At 39.1% G+C, this 13,317-nt stretch overlaps 1 protein-coding gene and 1 pseudogene across 2 annotated transcripts in view; one reads left to right on the top strand and one right to left on the bottom strand.

Moving 5' to 3' along the window:
- The window catches only part of vtd (RAD21 cohesin complex component verthandi), a 29,465-nt gene extending 19,254 nt beyond the window's left edge, over positions 1-10,211 (top strand). Inside the window, exons 7-10 of one of the 2 annotated variants that reach the window (XM_080271080.1) lie at positions 4,902-4,970; positions 7,731-7,886; positions 8,299-8,448; positions 9,901-10,211. In XM_080271080.1, the coding sequence (XP_080127206.1) occupies positions 4,902-4,970; positions 7,731-7,886; positions 8,299-8,448; positions 9,901-10,026 (501 nt within the window). In that variant the 3' untranslated portion in view covers positions 10,027-10,211. The remainder of the gene's footprint in view (positions 1-4,901; positions 4,971-7,730; positions 7,887-8,298; positions 8,449-9,900) is intronic. The other variant, XM_080271087.1, reaches the window with a different exon arrangement.
- On the bottom strand, positions 9,095-9,211 carry LOC145399466 (5S ribosomal RNA; annotated as a pseudogene).
- Positions 10,212-13,317: the final 3,106 nt, after the last annotated feature.

Genomic DNA, 13,317 nt, shown 5'->3' on the forward strand with positions numbered 1-13,317 from the left:
CTCAAATGTTTTGAGATGGATGTCTGTTTTTAGCAAATTCTGGTAAGAGAAATATGCATTTTTAATTGTTGATGCTGCAAGGAAAACAGCTGACAGTAAGGGAGTGATACTGGGAGAAGAGGGTTGAGCCAGTTGTCTAGCGCTTGGGATGCAGCAGTGTTGCTAAGAGATAGTTTCACCATTCTCGACATGTTTTGAGATGAATGTCTGTTTTTAGTAAATTGTGATCAGTGAAGAACGTATTTTTAACTGTTGATGCTGCAAGGCAAACATAGCTGACAGTGAAGGAGTGATACTGAGAGAAGAGAGTGAAAACAGCTGTCTATCCTGTTCCCAAGCAGCCTTGCTATATTGAACTTTGGTTGTAAAACATTGTAATTTGTGTATTTACAAGTGCTACCTTTTTATATTATTTGTGGAGGTAATTACAGGTTAGTTAGAGTGCATGATTAATGATGGTAGTCGTCTGATATTGTGCTTGAGTCAAGGCAATGTGAGGAAATTCCGTAACAGGTGTGGAATATGACGGGGTTCTTTTAGGATAAATGAACTGATGTGAACATTCATTGTATTTTATGTTTTCGTCAGTGAATGAAAGAATAGAGTTTATTGACTTCATTTGTGGTTTTAAATTCATAAAATATTAAAAACTGTGTTTATATCAGTTTACTGATACATATTTATCAACAAAGTTGAGATGGCCTCGTGGTGTGAAGTCACGTTTTGTTAAGACGAGGTTTTGTTTTCTCTTTTCCTGTATCATTCTTTGTACATAAAAGAAGAAACTAAAGGATGATGAGCAGTACTGAATAGATTCTGAAAGTTGAGTGTTGTATCTAAGTGATAGTGGCTCATATCAGTCACATTTTGCCAAGAAGGGACATTGTTTTCTTTTCCTGTACCATTCTTTGTATATAAAAAAAGAAACCAAAGGCTGATGATCAGTAATGAATAGATTCTGAAAGGTGAGTGTGTATCTGTGTGGTAATGGCTCTTATCAAGAAACCTTACTGCAATCTTGGTTGGGGCAAACTTTTTTTTCACAGAACTGCCCTGCCAGAATTAGGGTGCGTCTTTCACAATGCTGCGTCTTACATGCCGCGAAATACGGTACGTTTAAGTACTTGGGTAGTGTGATGAGTAAGGATGGAGGTTTGGAGGGTGAAGTGCTTGAAAGGGTACAGCAGGGAAGAAAGGTTGCTGGTTCTTTGAAAGCAGTGATAAGAAACAGGGAAGTGAGCATGGAAGTGAAAAAGTTACTACATGACAGTATTGTGATACCAACTCTAACGTACGGAAGTGAAGCTTGGACGTTGTTGGAAGGACACAAGTCAAGAGTGAGAGCAGTGGAAATGAGTTATTTAAGAGGAGCCTGTGGAGTCACATGGAGAGACAGGCTGACGAATGAGGATATAAAGGAGCGTTGTGGTGTTGATGTGGATGTGATAGGAAGCGTTATGAGGAACATACTGAGGTGGTTTGGCCATGTGGAGAGGATGGAGGGTGAAAGACTGACGAAGAGAGTGTATGTGAGTGAGGTGGAGGGGGAAAGAGGGAGGGGGAGGCCGAGGATGAGATGGAGGGATGGGGTGGAGAGGTATATGAGAGAGGGGGGTGTGAGTTGGGAGCAGGGGAGTGAAATGGCGGGGGACAGGGTGACTTGGAGGCGATTTGTTTGTGGCCACCCCAAACGGGACTGAGGCATCTGGCAATAGATAGATAGATAGATGTATCCTCATCGTGTTCTCATTACATCTCTGAATGATAAGTAATCCCTTTGAGATTCCGATGACGCATTTTCACGTAATTTCAACTCCAACATCAGAGATTCCAATAATGCATTTTTGGATCATTTTAAGGCACAGTACTTTTGTAAAATATTTACCGATGCCATAAATCGCACATACGCTTCATAACAAAGAGACTCGAGGGTGACATCATGGAATGGTTGCTCTATGCGAGGTGGGCACTGCACCGCTGGTCTGACTCATGGCTTTGTCTCTTTATTGCTTTATTCTTGGTGAATATTTTTCTACAGCAAGGTATAAAATTTCTGGTTTTTGCCTAACTTCAGCTTATCATTTTGACTTTTTATGTTCTTTGTTTTCCTTTCTTTGTACTTCCTATGATAAAGTGCAACTATTCAGCTTCAAAATAACACCACAACCAGCATCCCATCATAAAAAGTGTATTTACACTGACCGATCAAAGATAAAGATTGCAAAGCGAATATGCGGCCAAGAATTAAAAAAAAATCTTTTTTCCTTTTCTCTTTATAACGTAAGAAACTGCTTAAACAACCATAATCTATGTATATTATTGTAAAGGTAATTTATTGTAGTTTTGCCTGGTTTAAACCAGATTTATATATTATTTACTTTTATTTATTTTATTTTATTTCTAATATTTTTCTACGGCAAGGTATAAAATTTTTGGTTTTCGTCTAACATCAGCCTGTCATTTTGACTTTTTCTTTGTTTTCCCTTTTTGAACATACTGTGATAAAGCACAACTATTCGGCTTTAAAATGACACCAAAACCAACGTTCTATCGTGAAATGTGTATTTACACAGAGCAGAGAAAAAATCACAGCCTGAAGATATGGGTCAGCGCGAGAGGGGCTAATTCTAGGACAGACATAATCTGCCCAGCCCAGAAACTGGGTAGGATTAACATGACCATGAAGTGATTAAATGAATTGTGGCAGTAAGAATAAAAACAGCTGCCATGAGAAAAGGGTAGACCGCCTCACATGTCTTGTTGCTGAGTAGCATTTTGTTATTAAGCAGTTCTCCAGTTGAGTGTAAGAAGGTCCATCGCTAAGAGAGGCTTTTCCTGATGTGAAATAAAACCTAGTATGACACTGACCCAAGGGACCCTGGCAACTTGCACACCTAATGGAGACCTTCATGCATTTTAGTGATAGAAGTGCCATCTCCAATGATGCTGCATTTAGCCGAGATTTGGTAGATCAGTTTGTTTCCAGTTTACTTTTATAGATGAAGGGGGGGTACCATTGCAAAACTCCTGAGTAATACAGATATTGGCATTATAAGTAATGTTAAATATTGTAATGTATAACTTATTGCCAGGTGAACAAATTCTATTAACCTATACCTTTCTCTTTTACTGTTGCTTAAAGAAGGAAATAGCTTTTTCTCCCTAGTTGGTTTGTCTCATTGTTTATTTCAAGTAATGTTATCCCCTTTTCCCAGTCCCTTCTCCATTCTTATCAAGTATACATATTGGAAGTTGAGGAAGCTAAGAAATTGACAAGGGATTAAACTGGATGGATGAAGTATGTACCATATGGAGAAGCACAGGACATGGGTTGGATAATACATTGTAGCTTGATTGTCAAGAAAATGGCTGTATGTTTTGCTCATGAGTAAATTACAGGTAGCCACCCAAAAAAAATGCAGATGATTGTATTTGTGAGGAGGAGCCAAGGTATTGAGAGCTTGATTGATTGTTTGGTACTGAAATATGCAAGATCACAGTGAGGGAAGAGGTGTTGAAGAATTGCTGTGTGTGAGAGAGGTGTGCAGTTGATATGTTGCAACAATGAAGGTATTGGTGAAGTGTCCTGTTGATTAGACTTGAGATGCAGTAGGTGCAGTAGTTTTAAGGTGAGGAAGGTGGATCATTTATTACATTCCATGGTCCGATATCTTCTTTTTAGTGTTTTGTAAAGAATGAGTTGTTTCTTAGTCACTGGAGGGTACTTAATAGACACAAAAGCATTCAGGGTTAGAAAGGTTAGCCGCCGCTGCTGCCCCCCCCCCCCCCCCCCCTTTATATATATAAATAGATAGATATAGATATGTATATGTTATGAGGAATTTTATATGTTCTGCATGTGTGTTGTCCAAATTAATTTCCAGTGTTGGTGTCTTGACTTACCTTTTTCTTTCTTATACAACAGTTTATTTTATGACAGCCCTCAGTTATGCAGATTGATGTATATAATGTTATCAGTATTAAAATACACATTAGTATTAAGTACAGTAGTTCATGATAACTTCTCTTTACATGAATATAATCTTGGCAGTCAGTCATGAGTAAGAATAAATTATGTTTCTAGTAACTTAAGAATTGATTATCTGGTTTTGGCACTTGGTTTTGCTCCCAGTTCATGGAAAACATTTGCTGTACCATAGTCAGCCTCAAAATGGGGATTCCTTAAGTGCGAGCATGGCATTATGTGATTTGATTGGTTGTTAGTGACAGCACCTGGCACTAAGTTTAAGAAACTAAGTGCCATTTTGTTAACTCAGCATAATTCTGTTCCAGTCTAAAATACTTTCATTTTAAAATGTGTATTTGGAGTAAAATTGGGCCTTATATAGCATGATTATTCAGCATTTGAATTTTTTCTGTATTGCTTTTTAAAATATTTTCTGTGATTAAAGCTCGGATACTTCATTCCATTCCACTTATTCACAAAACTTTTTGGGTTGTTAGTTTGGTTATCAATACCTCTTTAAAGTTTGAAATATAGTAATACAGTACATTCAGTTGTTTAGCAAGACTTGTTGCTTTTGTTGTGTGGCTATAATGCATGGATGTTTTCCGTTTCTTAATTGTGGATCCTACCTTCCCCCCCTCAAATTGGTGATATACAGTAATTGCAGTGGAGTCCTGTTGATGATATAATGCATATTGAATTTAGACATACTGCCTCATGAATACACTTCTATTGATGTATGGAGTATGGATTATGCAAGTCTGAGTTAACAATTTGGAATACACTAAAAGCCCACTGTCTCTCACACCCCTGGTCAACCCACAGCAGCCAAGGGAGGTTGAGGAAGTACAGGTGTGTATCACTTCACAGCTCATGCTTTTATTTTTATTTATTTTATTTTGTTTTTCGCTTTGCCTTTCTTTTGTACAAGCAGACCCCAGCGCACCACACGCCCTATCACAGCCCCATGCACCCAGCCCTGGAGAACAACACTTTCACCGAGGTATTGGAGTGGTGTTATTGTGAATGCAAGTAGGGAGTGGCTTTGGGAGTGTGATAGTCTTGTAAGAGGTGTATCACTTATTATTTAGAACTTTTCTCCAGCCGTCATCTAGTCCTCTACTACCCCATCAGAAACATAGGGTAGAACTTTTATCTGTCTCACTATGTAGCCAGATGTCTCAAATCCTAAAGGTTATTACTTTGTTAAGGTGTAGTTCTGTTCATCAGCCTGAGGTAGATGTGCTCCACTGCATTTTATAGATCAGTTATTTTACTAGATAATTTCCATTATATTTGTGGTGTAATGTCTAGAGCTTTATTTACTGTATTTGTATTTGTAGCTTTTCGTAATGACATACTGTAACTCTTCTAGTGTGATGACAGTTTCAGTCTTTTTGCCTCTAGACAGTTCTCTATAGCTTAGGAGGGACCTCTTCTGGTGAATTGGTTAATAGAGGCAATTGCTAACACATTAGGCAGTCTCTCCCAACCCAAATATAATTGTTTTATGGTAATTAAAGTAAAATTAACCCTTAAACAGTGTCAGTGGGAGAGTACTGGTTTCCTCAGTCACAGGCCCCTATTATGAAAATTTGCTGTCTTCAGTTTTCATTTGCTCACTAAAGGAGAAGGTAATCACAAAAGTAAGAACTCCATAATGAAGTTCAGTAATCCTCAGCATGTAACAAACAAGATGTTGTCATGAGCTTACCTACTATTGCTGTGGCAGTGAGTAAGGGAGATTATTCTTCATGAAAAATCTCATTTGGCAGAATGTGACAGCATAAATACAAACTTATTTTGAGAGAAATAAATGTATCGTGCCTTGTGGTGGCTGGGCAGAAATAAGTCACGCACACTTCATGGTAAATGGAGAAGTGTGTCCTGCCTCATGGTTGTTGCAGCAGACACCCTAGGTTCTGGGTAGTGTAGGGGAGGGTTGTAGTTGATGACGGGGCCACCAGATGTCACTGCCTTATCAGGAAAATGTTTTTTGTCATTTGACAAGGATGCCCAGTTGTCCATCAAGTGACTTGCCCACTGTTGAAGGGTTACAGAATTGTTATTGTAAAAGATGAGTTCATTATCTTCTTTCAGCAGCTTTTTAAGGTTTAGTACTGTACTGCATTATTTTCATTTGCTACTTAGATTACATTGTTAGATTTTCTTTGACTTATGTTTGTGAGAAGTACAGTATTTCATTTTTTTCATATGGTAAGTTTTATGTGCATCATTTACATACTTACTAAAGTTAGTAATTTTTTTAGTTCTCAGTACAGTATTGGTTTACTGTTAGGTACCAGTAGTATGTAACAGGATTGCATCATCATAGCTTCAGTTTTCATTACAGTATTTGATTTTGATTTTCACGTACTTAAATATACATTTGTTGTGCAATCCGGGAAGAGTGAGCCCTTCAGTGTTTCATATAAACCTAAGAAACAAATTAAGTTCAAGGCCTCAGAAGCGTTGTTTGTGTGGTTTTAAAGAAATGGCTGAATATTGTTGCAGTATAACATAGAATAATGTTAGGTTGTCAGCATAAAGTTACTGGTTGCCTTCTGTCATGTTTGGGTGTGATGGGTTACTCATGGTGCAAATTCAAGTCTTACATATAGTCTGGAGGGAATAGCTCTTAAATCAGGTTCTAGGCTTTGTGGGTGCGGGGATCTCAGTGTTTGGTACGAGGTGATGTACCTAGCATGTTGGGTAGTGTAGCTGAAAATATTATGTATTATTGTAGAGTGTAGTACCTTTTAGCATTGAAAATTAGACTTCTGTTGTATCATACCGTACAAGACCTGTGTACACTGCTTATTACAGTTTTCACATTTTTTTGCTCTTATTTGTAATCTTGTACTTAGTCTTACCCATTCAGTTTTACGTGTACTTTTTCCCTCGTAATAAGATTTGGAGAATTATGTTTTCCTTATTTGTTCTACAATAATTTTAATTATTTTGATTCTATAGGTCATATGCATTTGCCACACTTATAAATTACCTCTTATGGGTTAGCATCAAATAACTCTCCTTTTTATACCACCTATTAACAAAATCAAAGTCATAGTTAACATTTTTACTATTATTATTATTATTGTGCCCTCTTTCTGAACCCCTTCAATCCAGTGGTGTGTTTTGATTATTCTTGCTACCTTCAGACAAATTTATTCAACAGAGGAGACACTTCCCAAGCTGAAGAGGTTAGATTTAGTCTTCATTAGCCCCCATCTTGCAAGAAATCCCCCCTGAGTTGGATAAATCTCTGGTAGTAGCAAGAATATAGCAGACATCACCTGATTGGAGAGGTTAACAACAGCGTTTGAGTCCTATTAATCAGTTTTGTGTAAGTGGATGAAATGGTTAGGAGGGTAATAAAGGAAAAAGTTTAGGGTCTTTATTTTTCTGGTGGTTCAAGTTATACTAAGCCCATCTTTACCTTCTGAAGATAGGCTGTGTGTAGTACAAGCTGTTCAGAAAGATAATGAACCTAGCCTGTGTTTCCCCTTCACCTTTTTATCCTCTTGGTCACTACACATCATTCACTGTTCATCATTTTTGTGTAACTTGGCTGTCTCTTTTCCACATTTTAGTCTCTTAATTTATCATATGTATAACTTGACCCTCTCAGCAACAAGAGCAATCAGTATATTCACTTCACTTCTGTATTAATTGGCATTTTTCCCCTTCCTTGGATGGCAGGGGAGAAAGGTCAAGATGATGATGATGATTATTATATGTCCATCTGTTTACCCTATAACAGCAGATCCAACCAGCAGCCGAAACAACAGGTTACGATGGCACTCACCCACCAGCCAACACCCCGGGGGGCATGTCCGACGGTGGGCCGCGCTCCAACTACTCAGAGCGACCAAACACTCCTTCCAATATCTTGAGGCAGGAGGAGGAGGAAGAGGAGGTATGTGGATTGGGTGTTGTGTATATTGGGGTAGAAAAAGTTGTGAAGTTGTAAGATAAAGACTATATAATATAATGGTCTAGAGATTACCAGTACAGTACATACAAACCAGCCAATTATGATGATATTCTGTAATTCTAATATAGCATCAGTGCTTTGTGTCCCCACTTAAACTTCCTTAATTATTATTGTACTGTACTTCTGTTAACAAATTAAGCAGTGTCACTTCCTTGTTGCACACCTACATTTTATGCTGATGGTTTTATTTATTTTCTCCCCTTGTCATCACACATGCATTAGTACCCTCATAGAAAGATTTACAGCATCATGGAACCTCCTGTCTCCATCACAATAAATGCTGAATTTAAAAAGAAAATACACACTGAATGTAGTTACTGCTGATTTTTTGCAGGAGGAACAAGCGGATGATGAAACCTACGAGCAGTTTGAGGAACGAGTGGTTAATAAACGAGCTGGTCAGATGTTTGTCAGCATAAAGAGAAGACTAAGGAATAACAATATTCTCTTCTCAGATCTTGTGCACCAAAATAACAGAAAACAGGTGAGTGTAAGTGTACAGGTGTATGTCTGTCAACCAGTCCTTTTATTGTCCCATCAGAAGCATTGGGATCCTGGGCTAGATTACACTGTGTATATATTTAAGGTGAGAGCACCTGAGTGGCATCATATGAGCAGTGAACTCCACCACCCTTTATATTTAAACCCCCACGGGCCACATCTGGTTGGAGCTCCTTAACCCACTAGACCACCAAGCACATAAAGCATAGTACAGTAAATGGTTTGAAAGGCTTCAGGAAACCACGTGACTTGTCACTAAGTGTAGAGTCATATGAAGGTAGCATAACGCATTGAGAGTTGGGAAGCAATCAGTAGGAAGGATGAGTGGGTACCAGTAAAATGGACTGACCAGTTGGTCATGAAATTAAGAAATGGACATTAAAATAGGCAGTGCTAGCTGGTAAGATGTTACTTTCCGATGATTAGGTATGTAGTCTCTGTGTAAATGGCTTGCTTTATAATATCCCCATTAAGCTTAGGTGCCTTTCCTGAGCTGGATAAAATTGTTTGGCAGCTCCCATCCATTGCCAGACGCCATGTATCCCAAACGGGGTGGACAAGGGCTTAGAGTTAATTGTTTTACAGGGAGGGGCACTAATCCTCCACCAACCCCACTTAACACGTAGGGATGCCAACAGCATCAGGTGTTCCCAGGCGGTCACCCATCCAAGTACTAACCAGACCCATCGTTGCTTAACTTCGCTGATCGGACGGGAAGCGGTGTACTCAACGTGGCAGCTGCTGTCACAAAATAGGGTAGTTACTTGGATTGAAGGGGTTATAGGAGAATTTCTCATCTGGAGCCAGTGGGTCCCTCACTGGAACCAAGTAATGATCAGTCTTGTTTCTCCTATGTAGAATCAGAATTCTTCACTGTGATGATTGATTTTTCATTTGATGCAGGCTACAACCAAGCAGTTTTACCCAGTTTTGGAAGGGCTTGTAGCAGTGAAGGGGATATTGAAGGCTGAATTCCACCCTTCATTTCAAAACACCTCCTAAGCTGAATAGAATCATATGGAAATCGTTTTGTTTCATTTCTTTTGTAAAGGCTCCAAAATGCTTGCATGCCTCAGCCTTGGTCGCCAAATGGCAGCTCGCCTATGGAAATAGGAGAAAAAATAATTAGGCCTGTAGTGCAGGGATTGGTACTCACCAGCAAAGGGACAGTGCATACCAACTTGTTCGCATTTTTGTTCCAAAGATGTTACCTCTCAGATTTATGACTTATCTCTAATTTGCAAGATTTGGAAAGTTATATAATATGTAGTAGAAGACTAGAAAGGCAGTTTTTTCCTGTAGTGTGCCCAGGGGAATACCGAGATTTGAGAAGGCCAGCCAAAGGCCTAGTGTGTGGATAAACTTTATTAGTAGTGCACATAATCACTAGAAGTTACATTTGGTGTTGATTACAGTATTGCTGTTTTTCTTTCAGGTGGCTCAGAAGTTCTATACAATGTTGGTGTTAAAGAAATTGCAAGCTGTTGAACTTCACCAAGAAGGGCCATTTACTGAAATGTTCATCAGTAAAGGAGCCATGTTTGAGAATGCTGCTCTGTAAATCCAAAACCACTTCAGCAAAAAATAAATACACGTATTTTGTGCCTGAAGATTACCAAAGAAGCTCTTATTCTACATCTGTGAGTGAGGTACATATGAAACTGATGCAGCATTAGTGAAGATTTGGTGCAGGAGAAGTTTGCTGGAGCCAAAGTTGAAGCTGTCGGACTCATTTACTTTTCCACATTTCTTCCTCACACTTCTGCTTTTTGTATATGTTTTTTTTTTTCTTTCTTTCTTTCTTTCTTTCTTTTTCTTTTTTACATGGTCAGAACTAAGGCTCTGATATGATTTTATTTAGTTTTATAATTGCTCTGGAAGTGTGGTACTTTAAAACAGCAGAATCCATTTACAATTTACCACAATTTTTTATTTTTGTTTTAAGGGATGGCTATTAATTTCTTGTACAGTGATGTATATTATGTCTGTTTTTGCAGCTACAGTGTGTTGCAAGTTCTTTTATAAACAGAGTCCTCAACACCATTAGTAGTGTTGGTTAGAGAATCAAATATGATGGAGTTGCTTTTCCCCTCAGTGCAGTGATAATAGATTTTTCCAGAGTGACTACTCAGGATGGCAGTTTGCTTGAACAATGCTGGGGATCCCAAGGTTTAAGAACGGAAAGACTAAGTTCTGCTTTTAGATTGAATAATGGGACCATTTGAACTGAGGAATGTTTTTAATTACACCATAATTGCCAAAAATAGGAACTGGAATTATCGTAGACAAGATGTGATATTAAGTCAAGTGCTGGTAACAGATATTGTGACCCTAAACGTAGATGTCCAAATCAAGTAGAGTACCATTAGGAGGAGAATTCATAATCTGAAGGGAAGCTTGTGTTGTACAGTAGTTGGTGGTTAATATGTGAATTTGAGTGTGAATTGAGTTAAGTGCAAGTTAAGGAGCTGTATTCTAAGTGGCCTAGGGAGTTAATTTTCATAACACCTCATATCGTTTTGTTTATGAAGGCTCTGACATGCTTACATGCATCGGCCTTGGCCACCTAATGGCGGCTCTCCACACTGCTCAATCTCTGGCAGCCTCCCTAATCAGTCCCTTATCCCTGAGGTCAGACTGTGACTTCATCACAGGTCTTTTTCGGCCTGCCTCTTGCAACTCTGCCTAAGACTTTCACACTTCTCACTTTCCATACCCAATTCCCATCCTCCATCCTCTCCATATGCCCCTCCTGTACACAACAATACACTCCAGTTCCATCCTTTCAACTCTCCAATCATAAACCTAACTCCCCCAGACCTTACATTCAAAGGTGCACCACACATCCATCTAATCATTGTCATTTCTGTACATTTGAGCCTATGCATATCCTCCTTCTTTACTCCCCAGGCCTCACTACCATACAGTATTACACTTCTAATACATGCTGCATGTAAAGTTCCCTTACCACAGAGGGAGAGCCCTCGATGTCGAAAGATAACAGCACTCTGAACTTCCTCCAACCACTCCTTATCGTAGCCATGGAGCTAGCTCCAGTCCCACCTCTAGCATGTAACATGTCCCCCAAAAAACAAAACTCCTCCACACACTCAAGAGACTCACCAGCAAGATCAGTCCTTCATGCATGACAATCTCTATATGCTTCTCCACACACCAAACAAAATGAGCACTACTTTGTAGTGTGCCTGTAACACCTCCATATCTCTTATGCACCCACAGATCATAAAAACTGCACAAGATGGAATTACTTCCCACACCCTTGTGGCAAACTGCACATTAATCACACTCCTCATGCTTTAACAATGCTGCCATCAGCCCTGCAATATCATCACTTTCACGTTGTCCACATTTACTCTCAAACCCTTGTGCCACATTCCATCTCTACTTCCAAAATCTTTCCTCCGCCTCCCTTTCATTCTCTGCAGTTGTCATCAGCATCCAACATCTCCCATGGGAATCCATTTCTGAAGTCAGGTGAGAGCCTCAAGCGCCATGACAATTAATAAGGGGCTCAAGACTGACCTGATGAATGTCAGCATTCACAGAAAACTCATAACTCAAATCTCCATTCACTCTCACCTGGGTGCTCGATAGCCATGATTACTCTAACCAGCCACTTCTCTTCATTTTGTTTGTTTCATTAATAAAGGCTTCAACCTGTGTGCATGTGTTGGCCTTGGTCATATAATGGTGGCTTTCCATGCTGCTTGATCTCTGGCAGCCTTCCTCTTCAGTCTCTTATCCCTGAGGTCACACTGATGTCATCCCAGGTCTTTTTCAGTCTTTCTCTTGCAACCCTACCCTCTTTATAATTTATCCTGCACTTAACCCCTCTGTTATCTTGTGTACTATTTATGCAAACTGTATCAATATTAAATCATCATCATCATATCCCACCTAAGGATGGTGTGAGGCAGAGTCAAGAGCATGAAAAACCAGGAGAGGGAGACTTTAAAAATCATTTTTTAAAATGAATTGATCACACTTTCATTCACTCATCATTCAAGCCCCCCCAAGTCCCAACTCCACCCCATGGGCATAAGCATCCACACAACAGAATAACTGACGTACAAGAGAGTGTTTAGGTGTAATATGGACATTAATCATTATGGAAGTGCTGCAGAACCTCCTATGCCACCTAGAATACTGCCCAAGGATGCCTGCTGCCCTGAAAGGAACTGGTCCCCAAATGTTGTGTTCACTTTGTAGTTGTGTGTTGATATAATTTCTTAGTCTTTGAACCCAGGATCTGATGTATAGCATATTCTGTGCCCAACTTGTGTTTTCTAAGGATAGTCGAATTTCATTTTCTTTGAATACTAGATTTTACTTTTCATTACAATTGCTCCTTTATGGAATTTTGAGTTACAAGGATGCAGACTTTTTTTTAAGAAACATTTATTTAGGTCTTTTTGTCAGTGGCATGTACAGAATGCTGTATACAGTATTTATTGGCATTGGTACTATCATAAGCAGTTGGCATAGCAGTGGTATTTTAGTTTCTGTCTGTGTTCCGAATGTTCAACAGTAATTTGCACATACAGTATTTGGCCTCATGTAGGAGTGAATTTCAGCTTGGGGGATTTTTCATGTTACCAAACAGTGCTTAGCCACAATTAAGTTTGTAAATTGGGGAGCAACTGTATCTGGGGTTTGGTTTCTTATGAGTGTATTGCTTATATTGTTTTTCTGGTCATACTGTTAGCTGAATGTGGTTCATCTTGAAATTGTAAGAATTTACCAATATACCCATGCAGTAGAATGATGCTGGACTGAGCTGTGGGAAGAAAGTTATTTGGATAATATCAGTACTGTGTTAGGTCAAGGTAAT

The sequence above is a fragment of the Coenobita brevimanus genome, chromosome 5 (genome assembly GCF_032717465.1).
Source record: "Coenobita brevimanus isolate Jiangsu-jjx chromosome 5, ASM3271746v2, whole genome shotgun sequence".
NCBI lineage: Eukaryota > Metazoa > Arthropoda > Malacostraca > Decapoda > Coenobitidae > Coenobita > Coenobita brevimanus.